Source organism: Halichoeres trimaculatus, unplaced genomic scaffold (genome assembly GCF_033239565.1).
Source record: "Halichoeres trimaculatus isolate MK-OKI-2021-1 unplaced genomic scaffold, fHalTri1.1 fHalTri1_scaffold_18, whole genome shotgun sequence".
Taxonomy (NCBI): domain Eukaryota; kingdom Metazoa; phylum Chordata; class Actinopteri; order Labriformes; family Labridae; genus Halichoeres; species Halichoeres trimaculatus.
The window spans coordinates 5558142-5580000 of record NW_027437196.1 but is presented as its reverse complement, the minus strand read 5'-3'; the positions used below and the strand labels follow the sequence as shown (position 1 = coordinate 5580000).

Below are 21859 nucleotides of genomic sequence, written 5' to 3'. Positions count from 1 at the left end.
CAACAGAGAGGGTTTTTATTCATTTCCTTTTTTTTTTTTTTTTAAAGCCCTCAATTTTCACACATAGTCTAGCTATGGAAACTTGAGTAAACTCATTGTTTATTTCATCAGGATCCAGGGATGTTTCCAGGGGAGTAATCAGAAGTGGCACAGGCCCTCTCTCAGATCTGATGGACCAACCAAGCTGTTAAACATTTTTCTCTAACGCTGGAGCAGAAATCTGTCATCGCTGCGCCTTCATACTAACACGTTAAACCCTAAAATGACGTGTGGTTTCACATCACAAGGATGCAGAACATCATGCAAAAGGCACGGCCACATATAGACACACACAGCTCTCTGCTGCCCTGCCAGCTCTTGCACTACATATGTCACCTTTGACCTCTGATACAGCCTCAGAGAGAGGATCATCACCCTGATCCGACACGTCTGGAGGCCCAAGACTTTTGGTGACGTGATTAACTGGTATACAAACTGAATTTAATGTTGCATACAGGCACATGTTTCATCAAAGCTTGTGGCTTTGCACACTTCCTGAAAATATTGTGAGCGTCTAAACATCACCATGGCAACGGTCTGTGATCAAGAAACAAACCTCTTTTAAAGAGAGCCACATTTGACATCAGCAAACTCTGCTTCTGACCAAGGATAATGTTCTCCACTAGGGGGCGATATGGGGAATATATAGCAAAAAAATATATATAGCAGAACCAGGATCTGGATTTTATAAGGATTGTTTTTCATGTTTAGACTATTTCCACCTGTAAACAAGATTTTAATCCCCAAATATTTCTAAACCTGCTCTATTCCTCTGCTCTATTAAATAACTTTAACCTCATCTTGAGTCCTCTAATGTGTTTTTTAAACTCTGAATGTTCATGAAGCACATATGTAGTTTAGTGAGATGTTTCTCTATACTTTGGTTTTGTTTGTGCACTTGGCAAAAAAATGTAAGTAAACACATCACCAGTAGTGAAAAAATATTGATACAGCAAGATGTCGTGATACATTGACCTGTGATAAAATATCAAAACTTTAAAACTTGGCCCAATTAGCTACATTCAGAGTCATCTTTTGGTAATATCACAACATTAAAACCCATTTTAGTGAGAAAAAAACAGCTTATTTAAGTACAATAAGCTAATAATGCATAACTACAACAACACCTAACCCATAACAAAAATAACCAAACTTCCTGTACAGGTCTTTCTTATCCCAAATAGCACAGAGAAATAAGAAATGCACTCCAAACAAAAGCCCAGGTCTCAGGAGGTAAATATAGATATTTTTGTTAAAATAAAAATTCACATTTTAGGTGAGTTGGAAGTACAGTACGTCTTCCACACCTCCACTGCAGTAGATGGCGCCAACAAGCTACTCCGTTGTTTGTTGCCCATAAACTGTATAATAAATGTAATCTCAAAATATTTTATTCCTAAACTTTGTGATGTGGGTTATGATGCTGTAAACATCAATGTTTTCTTCCTATTCATGTGTCAGTTAGGTTAAAATCATTCAAGTTTAATTTTACAGTGTATAGACTGATATAATAATCATAGTGATGTTTTGTGCACTATTAGATTTTTTATGAGTAACATTGGTTACACCAAGCGACATTTATCAGTTTCAATCAAACTTTATTTATAAAACACTTTTCATGCACAATAGTGGCAACAAAAAGAGCTTGACAAAAGAAAAGAAAAGAAAAGAAAACAAACAAACAAAAAATAATAATCATCATAAGTGACCTGATAAACCCACATAAACACACATACCTGTGTACAACTCTCCACCTCCAACCCACCAACCCACACCCCCAGTGCACAAGATGAACACAACTTAAATAAAATTAAAAACTGTGCAGATGACCTGAGGAACTGTTGAAAAGCTATCTGGAGACCTTAATGAGGAAATACTGAAGGTGAAGTAAAATGTTAAACTCAATATAAGCAACAGAAAAAAAAAAACAAAAAAAAAACAACGTAGTTAAAAACAACAACAACAACAAATAAGATAATAAAATTATTAAAAGAGAAAATGATGTAAAACTATAACTTTAAGATACAGAATTAGACAGAATTAGACAGATACAGAATTTTCACCAACTGATCATGTCTTTAAGCTAATAATTTTTTTGCAAAATTTAATGTCACAGTAGTTTAGGTAACAAACTTGACACACTTTATGTTTTAAAGTTAAGTTTATGAAACACTGCATCTGACTCTCATTATTTCAAACATAATAAAATAGAAAAGCTGTTTTTAATCAAATAAATAACTGGGAAGAATATCGCATTTTATCACAATATTGGAATATTATTGTGACCAATGTATCGTGATTCGTATCGTTTCATGAGGTTCTTGCTGATATTCTATAGAGGACCAAAAATGCCAAAATTAAAAAATAAATAAAAGTGATATATATATTTAATTTCCTTTTATATTGATATTCAATTCTATTTCCATATTTATATTTGTATTTATTTTTACTTTTATATATATATATTTATTTACTTACTTCATTTTTGTTTTTATTTCCTCTTTTATTTATTTTTAATTTTGGCATTTTTAGTCCTCCATAATAGTCACTCCTACACATATAATATTAGATAATGTTGTAAAATAATGTTACTATTATGCTCAGAAATGATTGTATCATTCTAAAATAAATAAAAAAAGCTGACATCTTACTGTGCAATAGTGCTTTTAAAAGCTTATCAGACCCCTGCTCTGAAATAAATATTGTAAATTAAAAAATTTTTGTCATTTATAAATAGGAGTGGTATTTTATATTATTCAGAATTGATTATGAAAAAATAATTATACTAATGCAGAATGTTGAATGCTAGATTAGTTGGTGGTCTGAATTATTTTTTCACCAGAATCAGTGATGAAAACCGTGTTTTCCTTTGCATCACCTTGAGCAGTGAGCATGCTGCAGCCTGGCTGTGTGCATGTGTGTGTGTGTGCAGTGTGTGTGTGCAGTGTGTGTGTGTCTTCCTCTCGGTCCTCCTGAGCTCTGAGTGGTGCTGTCTCGCCTCTGCCTCCCTGAGAAATCTGCCTTCCATTGCATTTCTCCACCAGCGGACTAACCAGGCCCCTCGCAGCTGCTACACAGGGGCCCTGAGCCGGGCTGATTCCCACCACAGACCCGGCAGGTGTGACTCTGGAGCTTCATCGGAGACCTGCCTGGCAGCTGGGCCGCTCCGGATGCAGGCTACGCGGACTGCTCCGCGGGAAAAGCCCCGGGGTGTGCTGAAACCATAATCAAAGTGCGACACACTCTCACACACACAAGCCCATGCACATCACACACGGGCCTTTCTTGCCGTGTAACTTTGCGTTTCGGCCTCTCTGCGGGGGACACACGCAGATAATCCGAGGTGAGGCTGCTCAGATTATTATCCGGGGGAGCGTGACGCGCACTCCACAGCAGCTCCTGCGCTGTCAGACGAGGAAGTGAGGCTTCAAACACGCCCATTTCTGCCTGTCGAAGCCCAGCCGTTCATCAGATAACAGCAACAGACTTTATAAACATGCGGTCTGTCTCGGATGGACCACACCAGGAATAAGCTGCAGGACGACGCGGATATCAGGGGGTAGGTAGAGCTTTACGCAGCACAGGACATGACAGTTCACCCAAATGTTTTTATCGGCAGACTTCTCCACAGTGAAGGCCTGTCTCCATCTTTTTTCTTTTCTTTTTTTTTCTTTTTTCTTTTGATAGTCACATGCATGATCTCTGGCCTAACTGTCACCGACATGCACTGCGTGACTCGTTAATGTCACAGCCGGGCTCTGAGTGGAGAAAGTGCAGCTGGTTAGCTCCGCGAACAGGCTGCGGGCCAGATGTCAGCATCAGCTCGCTGTGCGTGGAGTGGCACCTGCTTGCGTGGTGATGTTGCGTGAAATTAGCTGAGTTTGGGCTGCGAAGTGAGAGCCCAGAGAGCCCATTTACACCAGGAACACACTATTAGCACGATCTGTAACCCAGCTGGCTCTCACGTCCATGTGTGGCAGATTGACTGTTGAATAACTGAGAGTGCATTAGTGACATTAGAGATGTTCTGCGTGGATTTCTGTGGATCATGACTGGACAAAAACAGAGGTTTAGAGCTGACACTTTGTCTTTTTATTCATGAGGATGGAGAGTTTTGCTTATTTATTGCTCCAGTGTCAGGGGTTTAATCTTGTCTGGTTTCATAAATGTATTTTTTGTTATAGTTTAGTCGTTGGATGGTTTGTTTACAGCAAGAACAGTTTTAAAGCATCTTTCTGAAAAACTTAAATCCAAAATGCTCTACAGACGAAAAACAAACATAAACTATTAAAAATATTCACAAATATTGGAGATAATCTTCACAGCTGCTGATTGATTTTACAGTATTAGCACAAGCATCTTTAGTTGGCTGTTAGATCTTAAACAATGGCTTAAAAAACTTCATTTTTTAGCTGATACATATCAGATTACTGCGTTTTATACTCTATAGGCTTATATAAAGTTTGTTTCTGACGACGCAGAGCTCTGATTTTGATAAAATGTCATTTGAAATGTGGATTTTTTTTGCTCTTTAACATCACAAAACGTTTGTCTTCAATTCAAAGGCAGTAAATACAAGTACATACTTTCATGTGTGTTTATTTAGTAGATTTGTTTGATGATAAAATCTATAAGTTTCAATTTAATACATTTATTTCTCAATTTATAAACTTGCAATGCTGCGTTCATGTCCAGCATGGAAAATTGCCTTCTCTTCAACTCCCTCACAGTCACAAGGATGCGTTTAGGTACCTAAACATGGTACCATCTAATTTAAGAAATCTATACTTGGTGCTACGTACAGACATTGTTTGGTACTGATCCTACACAGAACAGAACAAGTCTTTTGTTTATTTTTGTCTCAATTCTCTGACTTTTGATCGTTAGGCTAAAGAAATTTTAAATCCTATATTTATCTGAGCCAAAAGAAACTATTGAGATTGTCAGATTCAGACCCCAAACTTAAAGATGTTTGTTTTACTCTTGTATCTAATGATAAGTGAAGAAGTAATATCGTTAAGAAGTTTGGACACGATGACTGTTTTTGCTTTTGCAGTAAAAATGGACCGCTCAGTTTGAGGATAGAATGGAGGATGCTGTTAGTGTCATTAGAAGCAGGTGTTACAACAAAATCTTGAGACAAGCATCAGTGTTTAAAAAAAAAACATGTTGGAGTTGTGAGAGAAATGTTGCATTTTGCTATTGAGTTCAGTTTTTTAATTGCATCAAGCAAAATCAATCTTTAATTGTGAGTCTTTGATTAAACCATGTCTCCTTCCAGAGAGCAGAGGGGTTGGTATCTAAACTGATGACCAAAAAAATAACCTCTAATCTCGTTATGGTTTCATCATCATTATAAACTCTGTATCCAACTCATCCAGTCTGCTGCTGTGGCTGGGTGGTTAATGGTAAATCAACTAATAACAAACCTGGTATTGGGAAGCCTGGTACACCTTATCACTATACACCTGAAACTGCCTGAACCTGCTCGCTTCCTCCACCCAGCTCTTTAGAAATACTAATAATGCATGACTGCTCCTAAATATATCCAGTGCTTTTCTTCAATTAATGTTTTTATTGTTGTTTTGTTTTATATGTAATGTTTTTTTCCTCTGTAAAGCGTCCTTGGGTCTTTAGAAAAGCGCTTTATAAAAACAGTATACAAATGATAACCGTTATTGAACTTATAAAGCACTTTTCTATAGGGGTGGGAGAAAAACTTACTGTATAGTAGTTTCTGGATTTTTTGTTTAATAATTTTAAATCATTATTTTTGTTAAAAAAAAAACAACAACAACATAAAAAAAAACAACAAAAAAAACATTTTTATTCCAAATGTAAGTCCTTAATTTTAGTCTTTGTTTTTTAAGCTGGGTTGAAAAAAGTTGAGATGTCAGATTCCCTGAATAAATCCCAAAAACTGACTCACATGTGATGCTCCTTTTTGGGGAAAATATGGCTCCAGGTGTAGTCTGTAGACTTCATCATCATTCAACTTTTTCACTTGGTCAGTTGTTCAGAAAGCAAACTACAATGGTACAATGCATCGCAGGGTGACATTTATGTTAAATACTGTACATGGTCCCTTTATAAATAAATAAAATTAAGTTAAATTAAAAATCACAAAAGTTGCAATCTAAATCGAATCAGCACCCCAAAAATCATAAAAGAATTGAATCAAAAGAAAAACATAACATCCCAGCTACAGTAGTGTACCATCAGTTTTCATAATTATCCACACAACAACAGTGGGAGCAATTAGGGCAATTAGTGTCTTGCCCAAGGACACTTCAACAATGTGACTGCAGGAGCTGGAGTTGAACCTTCAGTTTTCGGATCGTGTTGTTTTAGTTTTTCGAATGTTTCCTTTCTCTCGTTGTGAAAATGTTGCTGATTGCTGCTTTAAGAGCCGCTGTGGTGATAGTGCTCATGGAAAATGGAGTCTTTATCATGAGAGAAACACTATAGATAAGATGTGGTCGCTTTTGCTGACATGAGATCCAGATCTTCTTCAGAGTTAATAAATGGATAAACACTACAAGGAAGTTTCTAAATTAGGTTTTTAAACTCGTTAGAAATTGTGAGATTGTGTTGACTTTGGCGCCCCCTGTGGACAAAGCTGTTGTCTCTCGAGACAGTTCCTCAGTCTTTGGGTGTTTACAGTGTAGATAACGGCTCTGGAAGCTCAAGGTGTAGTTTTTAGATTTAGATTTAGCTAAGGTGAAGGTGTGTTCGTGTATGGTGTGTGTGTGTGTGTGTGTGTGTGTGTGTGTGTGTGTGTGTGTGTGTGTGGTGCAGGCGGAATGGGGACTTCCTGTTAAACTCTGTGTTTTCATTCACTTCCTGTCCTTCAGTGTACCTCACTGTTGAAGATGGACCGGGAGCTGCTGCGTCAGAGCCAATCAGAGCACGGCGAAGCCACCAATGGATCCAGCCCTCAGACTCCCACCACCTCCACCTCCACCGACCCCTCCACCCCCACAACCCCCACTCCCCCCCGACTCACCCCAAACCCCATGCTCCTGGACTCCCCAGCTCCCACGCTGACTCCCACCACCTCCTCCCCTCCCCCGCCTCTCACCCCTGCTCCCTCCATCACCTCAACTCACATCCCAAAGGTGGCGTCGGCTCCTTCTCCTCACATCCTGGTCCCTGCTCCTCCTAAACTCACCTCCACAGCTGCACCTGCTCTCCGCACCTACTCCCGCCCAATCCTCCCCTCACCCTCCCCCTCACCCTCACCGGCAGGTGCCCCCAAAACTTCTCCCTCCTCCTCTTCTTTCCTCCCTCCTTCCTCTTCCTCTTCATCTCCTGTTGTAGCCAGCACCACTTCTACTCTCCCTCCACCTCCTCCTCCTCCACCTTCATCTTCCTCTTCTTCTTCTTCTTCTTCTTCTTCCACAACGCACAGTGCCTCCACGGCAACCAAGACCTCCACCAGCCTGACCAACGGGAACACGAGGCCCGTTTCCACGTCAACCTCCTCACCCATCAAGCCCTTTCACACGCCAGCCAGCCCACCTGGCCGACAGGTAACACATGAGCGTCTCACTTTAATACTCTCACTGTTTGGCCTCCGGGGACGGAGCAGGAGCAGATCTGTGATGATAAAAGTGTTTGTACCCTGAGCTCAGAGCAATAGAGAGAGAAAGACGCAGAGACGGAGTTTCATCCACACAGATTATTTTACATCAAAGCTTCTCCTCCCCCCTCCTCTCCTCTCCTCTCCTCTCCTCTCCTCTCCTGTCCCCCCCCTCCAGGTATCACAGACTCATCCTGTCGGCACACCTGGTCTTGTGCGAGCCAATCAGAGCCCGTCCCCTGTCAGGCAGAGGGTATCCCAGCAGACCTTGCTCCTGGGGAAAGGTCTCAAAGGGTCTGGCCAAGACCAGGTGCTGCTTAGAGCTCAGATGGTAAACATGTATACACACACACACACACACACACACACACACACACACACACACACACACACAGAGTTTCAGGAGGAGTGGATACAAAGGTGTGAGTGATGAGACGTTCAGGGTGTGTGGGAAAAATCACCATCTTCAAAGTGACTCCAACGTTTATCGCGCTCCAGTTTCTCTCCTCATCTTTCTACTTCCTACCGTCTCTTCTTTCCTCCTGCAGCTGATTCTTACGTCTGCTATGCGACCTGCCCTGTCCTCCTCTTCCTCCTCCTCCTCCTCCTCTTCTCCTACTTCCTCTAACCCCGCCTCCGCTCAGGTGAGCTGCAGAGCACTTTTTTTCTCGTGTGCATGTTTGATGTTTGTGTTGCTCTGCTCATTCTGTTTACAGCGCTGTTTGTTTGTTGGTATTGAAAAGGTTTTAGACTAAAGTAGAGATGAGCGACCTGTTGGATCTTTCCTGTGATATGTTAGCCTGTGATTTAGCAGACAATGTTTCCTGTTAACAACAAAATAAATCTCAAAATCTGATTGGCTATCACTTTTTTGACAGCCTTCTTGTGAGCATACTAATCCAACCATATCGTTCTGGATTATATCTTTCCTAACATGGTCAGTCAAATTAGACACATCCCTAATTAATGAATTCATTTTTTGTAAGTTTTTATTTGAATGAACAATTTCCACCAGGTGTTGGAGATTTGTCTTTTAAGAAAACAATGTTGTTGATGCTCAGTTTACACACTTACACCGGCTGAGCAGAGAGATGGGAACAAAGCCGGATGAAATGAGAGGGAGATCACGCAAGACATATTTCCCGTAACCTCTTGTCTAGGGATGGGTACTAAATTAGGTACTTTTATAGGTACCAACCAAATTCCATCTAAGCCACGTTTCCACCAAGCAGACCGGTTCGTCTCAGTATGGCGCGCATTTTATGGCGTTTCCACTGACTCATCCCGGGACAGATCCCTAAAAACCGAGACGAGCCGGTCTACTTTTTTGGGATCCTTTCGTATGGGTGTCAGACTGAACCGATCCGCTCTCAGAAGGTGGAGCTACGACACTGCAGACCGTTGATTGGTCAAAAGAATCGTCACTTACCCCGACAGTGGCTGTATTTCTCCTTGCGGCACACAGTTTCTCTGAAACAAAGCTTGATTGCACTTTATATCAAAGAGCAACATGCCAATCACAGAGAGGACAAAATGCTGCATGTCTTCCATCGTTGCTCTTTGTTTACTGTGTGGCATTTTTCTTCTTCGTTGGATTTATTAGTGGGTTACACTGTGTCGCGCTGCTATGGCGTCACGCTATTATTTAACAGCTGCGGCTTTCAGCATCCAGCTTACACGCCGCCTACCACGAGAGGGCACAGTTTGCTGTGGGAACGCAAACAGAATCAGGCTTAACTGTACCAAACCGTCCCAAACCGTACTGAACCGACCCAGACTGCTTGGTGGAAACGCAGCTTTATATTACCGAGAACCAATTCACTTAAAATCTTTAACCCTAAAATCAAAGCTACCATGTTTAAGGACCTAAATGTGGAAGAGTAGCCGACTTTCCATGCTGGACATAAATACACTATTGCAAGGTTATATATTGAAGAATAAAAATGTCAAATTCAAAAACTTTGAGATTTTATTATTAAACAAATGAATATTTATTACCACATAAACACAAGAAGTACTGGGCATTGGTACCGTATTGTTTCAAATGTAAAAGGTAAACATCCCTACTCTTATTATAAAAAATTTTTTTCAACAAAAGCTCAGAAAACTATGAGCTATAAGTTATTTCTTTTGCTAAATAAGAATCCTAAACTTCAGAGTGCATTGTGGGAAAACACGGGTGAGATCTCCACGCTAAAAACAGATCAGGCTTTTGCTTTGAAAAACTTTGTTAGCCCTTTATCACCCAAGTATTGCACAAAGCACCACTTCTTTGTTATTTAGAGTCATAAATCCTGCCATCTTCAGAGAGCTCTTCCTCTCTTCATTCAGGAACTCTTTGATTTTTTTCGCTTGCCCGAATACATCAGGAGTTACGGTAATTGACTATGACTTGAATTCCATAGAATACATTCGTAAAAACGTATTCATTGGTAAAATTGTGTCACTGCTTCTTCATTTGGCAACGCTTCAAGTTTTATTTGTCAGATTACCCAATCAGGAAGCAGAAAGTCAACCAGCCAGTTCAGAGTCATTTCTGGCCTTAAACTGCAAGTCAATGTCTATATAATTGTGCTCAGTCAAACAACAAATATTGAAGCTGTTTGATGTATATTTTTTCCAGCTATGACCATTTATTTAACAATAGTGCTCACCATTTAGATGAATGGCTCTAATCTGCCTCTAGTTCTTCATTGGTGTCTTCTGACAGCTCTACCTCAAACAGTGTAAAATCCACAGCTTCAATATTTTCACATATAGATCAGGATTTATGTGTGTGATGTGCTCACAAGTAGCAAACATTTTGATATGATTCTGTCTGTGTAGCTTACAAATTCAATGACAAGCAATAATTGGTACTGAAATGAGAAAATTAGCAATTTAAGCTAGGCTACAAACTGACTGATTAAATTTGCAGCTCAATTGCGCAGTTGATCTTATTTTCAGAGGACTTGTAGGTAAACTTCCAATTGTCTAACTAATGCCTTTCAACTAAAATATAACTCTTAGGGTGTGTAGAAATTATTATTTTTTTTATTATTTTCTTCTTTTCTCAACTTTCATGTTTTCCACATAGTTTTTGAGAAGCTATATCACTCCCTGTCACTTCTGTTTTTTTTTTCCAACAGCTATTGGACAATAATGTTCCTAAACAGAAGCAGATATAATTGAATATATAAACACTTTTTGGTGAGGTGAATGAAAATATACAGCCAAAAAAAGTTTTACAGAGTTTTTTAATGTGGCAAAATGGCAGCTAAAAGTCAGTGTTAGTGTTTTAAAAAGTGTGAATTTTTACTTCCATGTTTGATAAACCACAGGTGGAAAAGTCTGGCTCTAGTTGTGTCCACTATGGTCTTGCAGCTACTGCTCTTCAAGCAGTGAGGATTTCAGCTCTGTTAGGACAATTAGCAGCAGTCTATTTTTTTTAAGGGTGTGATTTCCAGGTCTAAATCTGCTGCTCGATTTCTATCACTTGTTTTTGTTTCCTTGAAAAACAAGAAACTGATCATGCAAAGTGTATAGAAACAAACTTAAAGGTCACAACTTAGAAAAGCGGAAGTGAAACTTTCAAAACCCAGAAACTGAGGCTGTGGGTGCTGCCAGCACCAAAAAAAGCGTCAAGTGGACACAGGCCCTTAAAGTTCCCCTCTCTTTATGAATGTGACCCCAGGAACTAAAACATCTGCATCATTTAGAGCTAACATCTGTTTTTAAAATGATGAAATGAAAGTTTTGTGAAAACACAATGTCAGCTGGATGTTTTTTAAAGCTCTAACCAAAAACTCTCTCCCTCTGTCTCTCCTCCAGCTCCAGAGTCTCACCCTGAGGCCTCCTCCCCCGGGGACCCTCACCATCCCCCCCTCCCTCCGCCTCAAGCCCCCAACTTCAGCCCCCCCTCCCCTCTCACGCCCTCATGCCCCTCTGTTCCCGCCACTCAGGCCGCGGCCACAGCCCAGCACCACGGCAACCGAGAGCCCGACCACGCCCAGCAGGCACCTCTCCGTCCCTCCGCCAAGTAGGTCCCTGACGGGTAACTAATGATGTGATAACAGAGAGCATTCTGGGCTTTTTATGGGTTTGTATCAGACAAGGGGTCAATGAGAAAAGTTGTAAGATAAATCAAAACATGACCAGAAAAAAAATTAACTGCACTAAAATCAGTTAAAATGAGCCAGAAGTCATGTTTATATTCATTAAAGACATTAAAATTATGTGATAATAAGGCAACGATAAAATCACATGACAAAAAGATCTCATTTTATCTCTATATGGGCCTTGATACGTGTCCCCTAGTGTTATTCGTTGTATTTTAAACCCCAATTTCAGGCTGCCTACTGACAGTAAACATTTCAAAATAATAGTTGCCTTCCTTTTTTCTGCACTTTCATTTAGATTTCCTTAATTTTGGGAGATCATGAACCATTCTTACATATGAAACTGATCTTATATACCTCCGGGAAGGTCTGACAGCCAGCTATTGTTGCTTTTTGCTCTGAGACCTAAAACTCAGGACACTTTATTGGTTGTTTAAGTTAAAACATAAAGATTTTATAGTTTCACGAGTATTGTTTAGTGATTTTCAATAAAATAAAATTGGAACATTGAAGGTTTATGCTGTCAGTTATAGAAAATAAAAAATAAAAATCGGTATCGTCCAAAATCGGTATCGGCAGGTCAGGCTTTTTAAAGTCTGGTGATTGGTGATCGGTCAGAAAATTGTGATCAGTGCACCCCTACTTTGATTACTTTGGTTAACTTAATTTATTCACAGATACCGTTACATTAAAAAAAGAAAAGACAGTCCAGCTGCAGACCTCCACTCTCAACCGACTCTCTTGGAGGCTCCACTCCTCCACCGTCAGAAGGAAGTGACGTCACATCCAATTTTTCTGTGCTTTGTTTACATTGGTTAACCTGATCCCTCCATAGAGTTACATTTGAAAAAAAAAGTACAAAATGTATCTCTTCAATTACTGAACAAAATCAGGTGAGACACCTGTTTGGTTTAATGATCTAATCTTCTTTTCCTTATTTGTTTCACGCCTCAGCTAGCTTAGCTTAGCATATTGCAAACAGTTTCCCCCAAAAAAACTCTGATTCAGGATTTTCTGCAGTTTTACTGAAGAACTGAACACACACAGCAATGTTGATTATTCTCTGACACCAGATTCTTTTTCAATACATTTAACATGTTATACATCTATTTATATACCTATAGAATAGAATAGAGTAGAATAGATCTTTATTGTCATTGTAACAAGTACAACAAAATTGAAGTCACAGCAGCAATCAAGAAAACAAAAGTAAGAAAGTGTATAGAAAGTGCAAAAAGCTCCATAAGAAAACAGATGCTGACAGCTTGTCCATCATTGTCCAGTCAGCCAGCCTCCACCTCCACAGGGTCCAGGACTGAGCTTCTTCAGCAGTCTGTTCAGTCTCTGTCTCCTGGATCCTGTCTGCTCACAGCAGGTGAAGCAGCAGGTGTCTGATGTTAGCTCTGTTAGCCATGTCTGTGAATAGTATGATGCTACTCTGCCCTCTGGTATTGGGTAGTGGGTTAGCACAGCTAGCTTGTCCACCTTAATGGAGATAGATCTAACGTTCCCAATAACGACGGATGGAAGGACAGGTCCATGTCGTCACTTCTTAGCTCACACCTGAGAACCAGCACGTCGTCCTCACCTTGTGGGGAAACATCAGGCCTTGCACCAGTTAGCATTGTCATGCTACAAGCTGCTAACAGCTGATTTCACATGTAAACAATGCAGCCATGGTTACATGTAGGATCTCCAGACAAACACAGGAGAAAAAGTAGTAAAAATATCACTGAAGCCACAAAAAGTTTGGTGTCCATGACCGAAAAATGAGCCATACGCAGTAATGATCTACTCCAAATACAAAGAGAACAATAAAAGCTATATTAAAAAATAACCATGCTAGCTTGATGTTAAAGTATATTTTGCTAGCTCAGCAAAGTGCATTTCATTTTTTTTTCTGTTTCTTTTTTTTTTGTGTGTGTGTTTAACTTCACATCCTTACGTCACTTTCTTCTGACAGTGGAGGTCTCAGAGTGGAGCCTCCAAGAGAGTCAGCTGAAAGTGGAGGTTTGCAGCTGGACTCCTCTCAACTTGTGATGGCGTCACTGAAATCATATTTAAGTATCCATATAGGAAACTATACGCACAAAAACATATTTTTTTCCACAGATTTTAACTCAAACTCCACCCAGGAAACACCAGGAGTTGTTATTCTTATCCCTGATGATCCGTCAGCCTGTTTGTGTTGTTTGACTTTGATTTGGTGAATTTGAAGCTTTAACTCCAAGAAACACAAAAACTTTTGGAGCAACACCAACAGGGTTTTCAGCTTTTAGTCATTTCGACCTCACGTTGTGTAAAATCAGAGCCCAGATTTCTAACCTCAGTTTCTTCGTTCTTCCTGTCTCTGTCAGCTCTGTACTCCCCGGTCCGAGCCGTCCCCCTGAGACCCAGACTTCACTCTCCAAACGGCCACAGAGCCACGTCACCAAGGCAAACCTCAGCTCTCCAACCGATCGCCGCTGCCCCCTCCGGCCAGGCCTCCCCCATCAGCCGGCCGCTGTCCGGGCTGAAGCCGACCTGCCCGTTAACTCAAACCAGGCCCGGCCAATCACAGCACAGCTCGTTATCAGTGACCAACCCGATGTCTGTCTCCTCCCATTTCGAGCGCTCGCCCTCTGCAGCGCGGCAGCTGCAAATCATCGCCCTCTCCTCAGGCCGCCAGACGCAACCCGGCACCTACGCCCACACTGTGCACTCGCCGCCTCCTGTCGTAGAGTCCCCTGACATGTCCGGCCAATCAAAGAGGACGATGAGTGGCGAAGATGTGCTTACTCTTCCTCTCAACCCAACATTGCCAAAAAATACCTCCTCTCTGCCCTCGCCTCCGTCCCTCCTGAGTCCAGCGTCTCCTCCGAGTCAAGCGGGTCCTCAGATTCAGAATCTGACCCAGAAAAAGGAGGTGAAGGACAGCGAGGAGCAGAGACCGAGAGGGGTCAGACAAAGCGTCAGAGAGGAGGCGGGCGTTGGGAAAGATTTGAAGACGGTGCAGAAAGACGACCAAAGAGGGAAAGAGAAGGAAGAGAAGCCGCGGCCTTCACCGGAGACGGAGGCGAGTCAGAAACAGACGCAGGACGCAGAACGAGGCAGAGAGAACGAAGACATGGAGGTGACGGAGGAAGGAGAGCGTGACAGAGTGAAGGAGGAGAAAAAGATCGAGGGGGGAGAGGAAGGAGAGGTGGCCATGGACCAGTCCGAGAACCTGACGGGTCAGATTCTCCATCAGCAGCAGAACAAGGATCCAACCCCCAAGCCTGACACCATTAAAGACTCGGACACGGAACCCAAACCCAGCAAGGGGCCGGTTTCTGCTCCGGTCACAGCACCGGTGTCCACTCCTGTCCCAGAGGTCCCTGTGCACACCCAGAGACCCCCAGAGTCTCAGCGGGACCTCCAGGCGGTCAATCAGGAGGACTTCTGTGAGAACATGTCGACACAGTCCGACAACCAGTCAGGTACCTCGACCCACATCTGCAGGAAAACTGTTCAGCAGAGTTTCTAAAATTTAAAACGACTGTGAGACTTTGAAGAAAGTTTTTTAAAACATCAACATCTGAAATCAAACTTTTCTGATCTTACACTGACTTTGTTCTTTGTCTTTTCTCCTCCCAGCGCTCTCCAGCCTCTCCTCTCAGTCCCCGCCCTCCTCGCCCTTCATCACCCCATCAGCCGAGCATCCTCCTCCTCTCCTCCCCGCTCAGCCCGCCCTCCCAACCGACCTCAGCCTATCACAGCGCGAGACGGAGAAAGAGGACAAGACGACGACAGAGTCGCAGCACCTTACAGAGGCCGAGACAGAGACGGAGCCACTCGGCCAATCAGAGGACGAGTCAGAAGTCTTCGGCCAATCGCTGAACAGCCCCTGGGAGCCGAGGGCGTGGCCTGAGGGGCGACAGGTCCTGACTCACCTGGTGGAGGGGTTTGTGATCCAGGAGGGCCTGCAACCTTTTCCTGTAAGAACACAAACATACACACACACACACGCGATATTTTAGCCAGAACACACAGACAGGGCTCATTTTGAGAGATTCTGACCTGAACATCCTCATCCAATATTTCAGCACCTGACTTGATCAGAACGTCGGTTTGACTTTCCAGAGTGAATGTTTAAATTAGGTTCAGGGCCCAAGGTCCAATTTCATACAGACCCCAGCCCCCCTCTTGTCATATATTAAAAAAAGCTGTGAGAAGTTTCTGAGTGATCTTGAAAATGTTTCCCTACTAGCTATCTGCCTGTTCATAATCCACACTTAAAACAAGATTATCAGCACTAATATAGGTTGTTCCTATTAATTGATTTACAGCACGTCTAAATCTGTACGACAACACCACACCAACTGACGAAGTTTAGCAATGAGAAGAGAGATCTGTGTTTTTCTCTGATGAAATGATTTTTTGTGATTAATTTTGTAGTGATGGTGGACACTGGAGCCTAACTGTCAGACAGAAAAAGGACAAAAGAGCAAAAGAAAGAGAAACAGGAGAGAAATAGAGCACGAGCTAAAGGCTAAAACACCTGCTAAAAACTAAAACACGAGCTAAAGGCTAAAAACAGGCCAAAGACTTCAACACAAGTTAAAAGCTAAAACACCAACTGAAGACTAAAACACAGGCTAAATGCTTTAACACAGGTTTAGTGCTGAAAGACAGGCGAAAGGTTGAAATGCCTGCTTAATGCTTAAATGCCAGCTGAAGGCTTAAACTTAAGTTTAAAACTACAACACCAACTGAAGGATAAAACACAGGCTAAAGGTTTCAACTCACAACACAGGCTAAATGCTTTAACATAGGTTAATGGCCAAAACACAGGCTGAACGCAAAAAAACAGGCTTATTGCTGAAAGACAGGCTCAAGGCTGAAACAGCAGCTGAATGCTTAAACAACAGCTAAGGCTCAAATACAGGCTGAAGGCTTAAACTTGAGTTAAAAGCTAAAACAGGGCTAAATGCTATAACACAGCCTAAAGGCTAAAACTCAGGCTTAATCGCGAAGGACAAACTTAAGGCTCAAATACAGGGCTTAATGCTAAAACACAGGCTAAATATTTTAACACAGGCTAAATGCTAAAATACAAGCTTAATCGTAAAAGACAAGATAAAGGCTAAAGCCCAGGCTTAAGGCTAAAACACAGGCTTAATGCTTAAAGACAGGCTCAAGGCCTAAACATAAGCTAAATGCTAAAAGATAAGCTAAAGGCTTTAACAGGGGCTAATCTATTTGTGCTAATCTTGACTCCAACCCACAGTCAGCAGTTATTCTGCAGTGGTCTGTTCAAACTTTAGAGTCTATCAATAAAATGAAGAGTGAGGTTACGATAGCTCTGATTGGTAGATGACTGGCAGGACATAACCAGGATTTACTAACGTTACACATTACAGACACGTCTCAGAGCACCGGGCTGTGAGTAGAGCTAAATCTAGCTAGCTACTAAACTACTTACAAACTGACAAAGTTTGCTATTTTCTATGTTTCACACAGCAGCTCTTTCTGTCAAATGCCTTACCTCATTGCGTTGTATCGGGTAAAAAGTTGTCTTGAACAAAGAAGAGAAGTGTCATAAAGAAGATCTGATCTCCAATCATTTTTCAAAACAAACAGCGTGCACAAAAGTGAGATTTCCTGGTGTTTGAGAAAGTTGCTGTCCATCCAGTATTTTAGATCAGTGAGGCAGAATTTATTTAGAAATGTAGAGCTGGGTATCATCAGCATATAAGTGAAAGTATGTTTATTTTCAATGTTATTTGTGGTTCGTCATGGCAGGGCGCTACTTGGAGGCAGCACTTTTGTGTCATTAAATAGTTGTGCGGTTGTAGCTGGGGTGCATTTGGCATTTGTGCTCATGTAAATCATATAATCCTGCTTTAAAAAACGCTGAACTATCCCTTTAACAGGTAAAAATCCCACTGTTCAGTTTTAAACCTGCTTTAGTAAATGAATGTGTGTTTTCAGCTGTTCTGAGACGCACACAGACGTTGATACCTTTCCGTCCTGCAGGTGAACCGCTCGTCCCTCCTGGTTCCAGAGCAGGTGACCAAACCCAAGGAAGTGAACGGGACCAATGGGAAAGCAGCGTCACCTGTGTCCGACACGGTGAAGAAATCTGAGCGCTCCACAGAGTCTGAGGAGGAGGAGGAGGAGGCCGGAGATGTGGAGGAACATGGGAACAGTGAGTGCGCTGGTCTTAAAAACAAAGAGGTGTGAAGCCGCAGCTTCATGACCGTGTTTGTCTCTCACATTCAGGGTCGACCCACAGGGACCGGACCGTGCTGCACTGTCAGTTCTGTGGGAAGAGGGGCCATGCCCACAACTTCATGCGGTCCAAACGCTTCTGCTCCACTTCCTGTGCGCGCGGGTGAGACCTCGTGTCATTGGCTCAAACACACACAGCCGGGCTTTGTTCTGTGCGGCCTGCAGACGTTGTCTCTGAGAGGCAGCGGCGTTGTTTCAGCGTCGATGTCAGTGTGGTGGAGACAGGATGTGGTGTGTGTGTGGAGACACACAGGTGTGTGTGAAACTAGGACGTGTCAGCTCATCTCTCTGCCTGTTTCTCTGTCAGGTTCAATGTTCGTCTGACGAAGCGTCTGCGGGCTCTGAGCGCAGGCAGCCGGTCCGAGAGGCCACGCCCTGTTCTGAACAGGGCGGAGTCTGTTCCTGGGAAACCTCTGCTGCTGCGGCTGGTAAATAAAACTCCTCACACTGTGACAATCAGAGCTTAGATTCCCTCTTAAAAAACACAAAATAAAAAAAAAGATGAGAAAAAAAACATGCGATCGTCTCCCTTCAGCCTCGGGATCTGTGGAGCGCCGGGCGCCGAGAAAAGGAGGGGAAAGAGAAACCAGCCGCCGCAGAAGAAATGGAAGACGACGAAGAGGAGGAGGAGGAAGACATGGAGGCTGAAGCAGAGGAGGAGGCTGATGAGGAAGAAGAGGACGTAGGAGAGGAGGAGGATCCCGCCGTAGCGATGACAGCCCAGATGGATCGCCGAGCGGCGCGCAGAGCGAGGAGAGCGTCTGCTCCCGTTCTGACCTCCTCCACACCCACCACTCCCACAACCACGTTCAAACCCGCCCCCTCCCAGTGGAGCGTGGAGGAGGTGACAGCCTTCATACACACCCTACCAGGTACACACACACACACACTCACACACACACACACGCTGACATGTGGAGCTTTTTTAAAACTGGCAGCTTCTCTTAAAGTTTGATTTATAGAAACGTTGAAACGTCTTAATCGTCAGCAGCTGACGGAGGCTTCAGTAGAATTGGTCTCAGTCCAATTAAGTGTTTCGCAAATCCTTCAAATTAACATCTGAATGTGCAAATGTGCAGAAATGTGCAAACTTTAACCACAAAGTGTCAGAGAGAGAAAGAGATCCTGTGAAACCTGCTGACGAGAACTAAACAGAGACAGATTGAGCTCAGACTAAAGACCTTCGCTCATCAACAGGGACGCGAATAAACGGCACGAAACTGCGATAAATTTGGAGGCGTCATGTTCAATGTTTCAGCTGTTTCCCTCCAAACGATGTCTTTCTAATCGTTGTTGTTGCCTTTTAATGCCTTTTGTTGTAGAGAACTAGGTGCTGGGGTCTTGGTATGCGATGTGTAAGCAACGGGCGTTTTGATTGGTTGGATGTGTACTCGTCACAAGCAAAACTTTGGAAAAATTGACTTTGGTCTGAAAGAATAAAAGCAACAGTTTTGTCGTTGCTGGTGTGAAAGCTTGCATTGAAAAACGGTTGTTTGGAAAGGTTGGAAAAAAAATAACATGCAAAATATTTGCACCAAAATGTGGGTCAAGGCTTTAATCTTCGAGCTTGATTTTGATCGGTGACTTTGACCTGCACGGTTAATGCAGATTATGAGTGTTTATTGTTGTTTACGTCTGTTTTGATTGCACTTTTGTTACCAAAAAAAAACATGAGGTTCTTTGTAAAATTCTGGTAGTTTCTTCACGTTTCCTGACCATAGACTGTATTTAGAGTGGGAAGTGTGACTCCGCTGTTTACCATTGTACGGTTTTGAGGCCAAAATTCCCCGTCACAGGCGCAGCCATTGGTAGCAGTTGTGCAGCCAGAGTCTGCGCAGTAAAGAAAATCTGAGAGAGAATCTGAGTGGAGCTGGGTGACAAAAATATATATATATTTTTTTTTCTTTCGAGAGTCTAATCACTTCTTGACTCTACCTCCCGACATATTTTACAATCCCCGAAAACATTCACAAGAACGTCAGCTGTCAATCATCGTTAAACGTGACATAAAGCCTCGTTTTTAACCTCGTATAACTAATGAAAACAAAAGTGTACTAAAATACAAGACAGCCAAATTATATATTCAAATCACCACAACAATCGGACATGTGAAACATTTCTACGAAGTGTATTAATTTTTTAAAGTTTGACCACAGCCCATCTGGAATGACTGGGGAGACAGATTTTTTGACCTATACTGCAGCCAGCCACCAGGGGGAGCAGTTTTTGTGGTGACCTCAGTACAACCAAGCAAGATGACGTCCCTTTTTTTTTTTTAACAGTCTTTGTTCCTGGCACAACCATCTTTTTTTTTTTTTTTATAACCAGACAATTTTCTTTTTTGTTTTTAATGCATTTCTTTCTCAATTTTTTTTGTCTCACTCCTATTTCCAATCAAATCCAATCCACTTTATTTATATAGCACATTTTAAAAACAGACCAACATCTCCAAAGTGCTGTACAAAAGCAACAAAATAAAGCCAGATACACAAAGCTCTGCCAGCTCCATAAAATAGATAAAACCATAAAATAAATAAAACATAAAATAAAAACATGAATTAAAACAATAAATAAGATAAAATAAATTAAAAGACACCGTCTGGATTAGGGCCACTGAAAAAAACATAAATAAAGTCAAAGTTCTGACTTTTTTTTCCGGGAAAAAAAGTACCAAAAAAAGGATTTTTTTAAATCATTACTGAGGTCCTTCTTAAGAAAAAAAACAAAAACAAATGTGTCCATTTTTTTTCTTTTTTTTTCTGAGAGAAAGGCCAAATTCTGACTTTAATTTCAGAATTCTCACTGAAAAAATAGTAGCAAAAATTAGATGTGTTTGAGTTTTTTTGTTTTCTTTTCTTTTTTCAGTGGCTCTAAGCCTTTTCTGTAGATCCAACAGTACAAAATGTAAATTTGTGCAATTTTTCAAATGGCTTCAAAATTTGGAGCAGGTGTATATCATAAGTCAAAAGAATCAGTGCTGAAAATATCACAGATGTTTTGAACATTTTAAAGAGAGTGGAAATTAGAAAACAGTTTTCTTTATGTCCAGAATCTAATATCGATCCGTGTCTCCGTCTCAGGCTGCAGCGACGTGGCTGAAGCTTTCCGGCTGCAGGAGATCGACGGCCAGGCCCTGCTCCTGCTCACCGAGGACCACCTCATGACCAGCATGAACATCAAACTGGGACCAGCTCTCAAGATCTGCGCTCACATCAACTCACTGAAAAACCAGTGAGCGTGAGCCGGAGGACGCGAGAGAGCGGAAAGAAGAGACGGACGAAGGGCGAGGAACGATTCGGGAACTCTGAGGAGTTTAAAAATCAAAAAGCTGACACCAAGGATGACAGAACAAAGTCACAAAAAGAGCTGAAGGTAATTTATGAGATTAAAAATCGAGGAGTGGCCTTAGAGGACGTTGAAGCATGAAGACACCAGAGTCCAGAGGAAATGTCATCGTTTTGTTTCTCCCTCTGACCGTAGCAGGACAGCGGGGGGTTTTGTAACTTAGTGTACATTTTACATGCAGCTGGAGAGTGTACATTTGAAGCTATTTCATGAAGGATTTTCAACATTTAATATATAAAATTTGTCTATTTAGTTTTTTTAGAACGTGACGTCGATGACAAATCTATCCAGTAGCTAACATAACCCGTGTGTGTAAAAAAAAGACAAAAAAACAATAACGCTGAAGACGCTGATGATGATGGTGATGATGATGATGATGATGATAGGTAGACTTTGTAAGTGATTAATGAAAGTTTAATGTTTTATATCACTATATTCTGGACAAACATGTCTGTGGATTAAAAAAAGTCACTATCAGGGTAGAGACTGGTGTCTTTAATCGTCACATTTTTATGGTATCCTGCTCGAAATTATTTAATAAATG

At 41.8% G+C, this 21859-nt stretch overlaps 1 protein-coding gene across 2 annotated transcripts; it reads left to right on the top strand.

Annotated features, from left to right (window-relative positions):
* The first annotated feature begins 3028 nt into the window (after positions 1–3028).
* LOC141807654 (polyhomeotic homolog 3) lies at positions 3029–21857 on the top strand. 2 transcript variants are annotated; one of them, XM_074693791.1, is made up of 12 exons: positions 3029–3598; positions 6894–7571; positions 7800–7952; positions 8170–8265; positions 11432–11639; positions 14076–15176; positions 15334–15674; positions 17716–17887; positions 17962–18073; positions 18278–18398; positions 18506–18842; positions 21051–21857. In XM_074693791.1, the coding sequence occupies exons 2-12, from the start codon at positions 6912–6914 to the stop codon at positions 21203–21205; spliced, it is 3456 nt and encodes a 1151-aa protein (XP_074549892.1). In that variant the 5' UTR covers positions 3029–3598; positions 6894–6911; the 3' UTR covers positions 21206–21857. The 2 variants fall into 2 exon arrangements, with proteins under 2 accessions (XP_074549892.1, XP_074549893.1); XM_074693792.1 differs by lacking the exon at positions 8170–8265.
* The last annotated feature ends 2 nt before the right edge of the window (positions 21858–21859 follow it).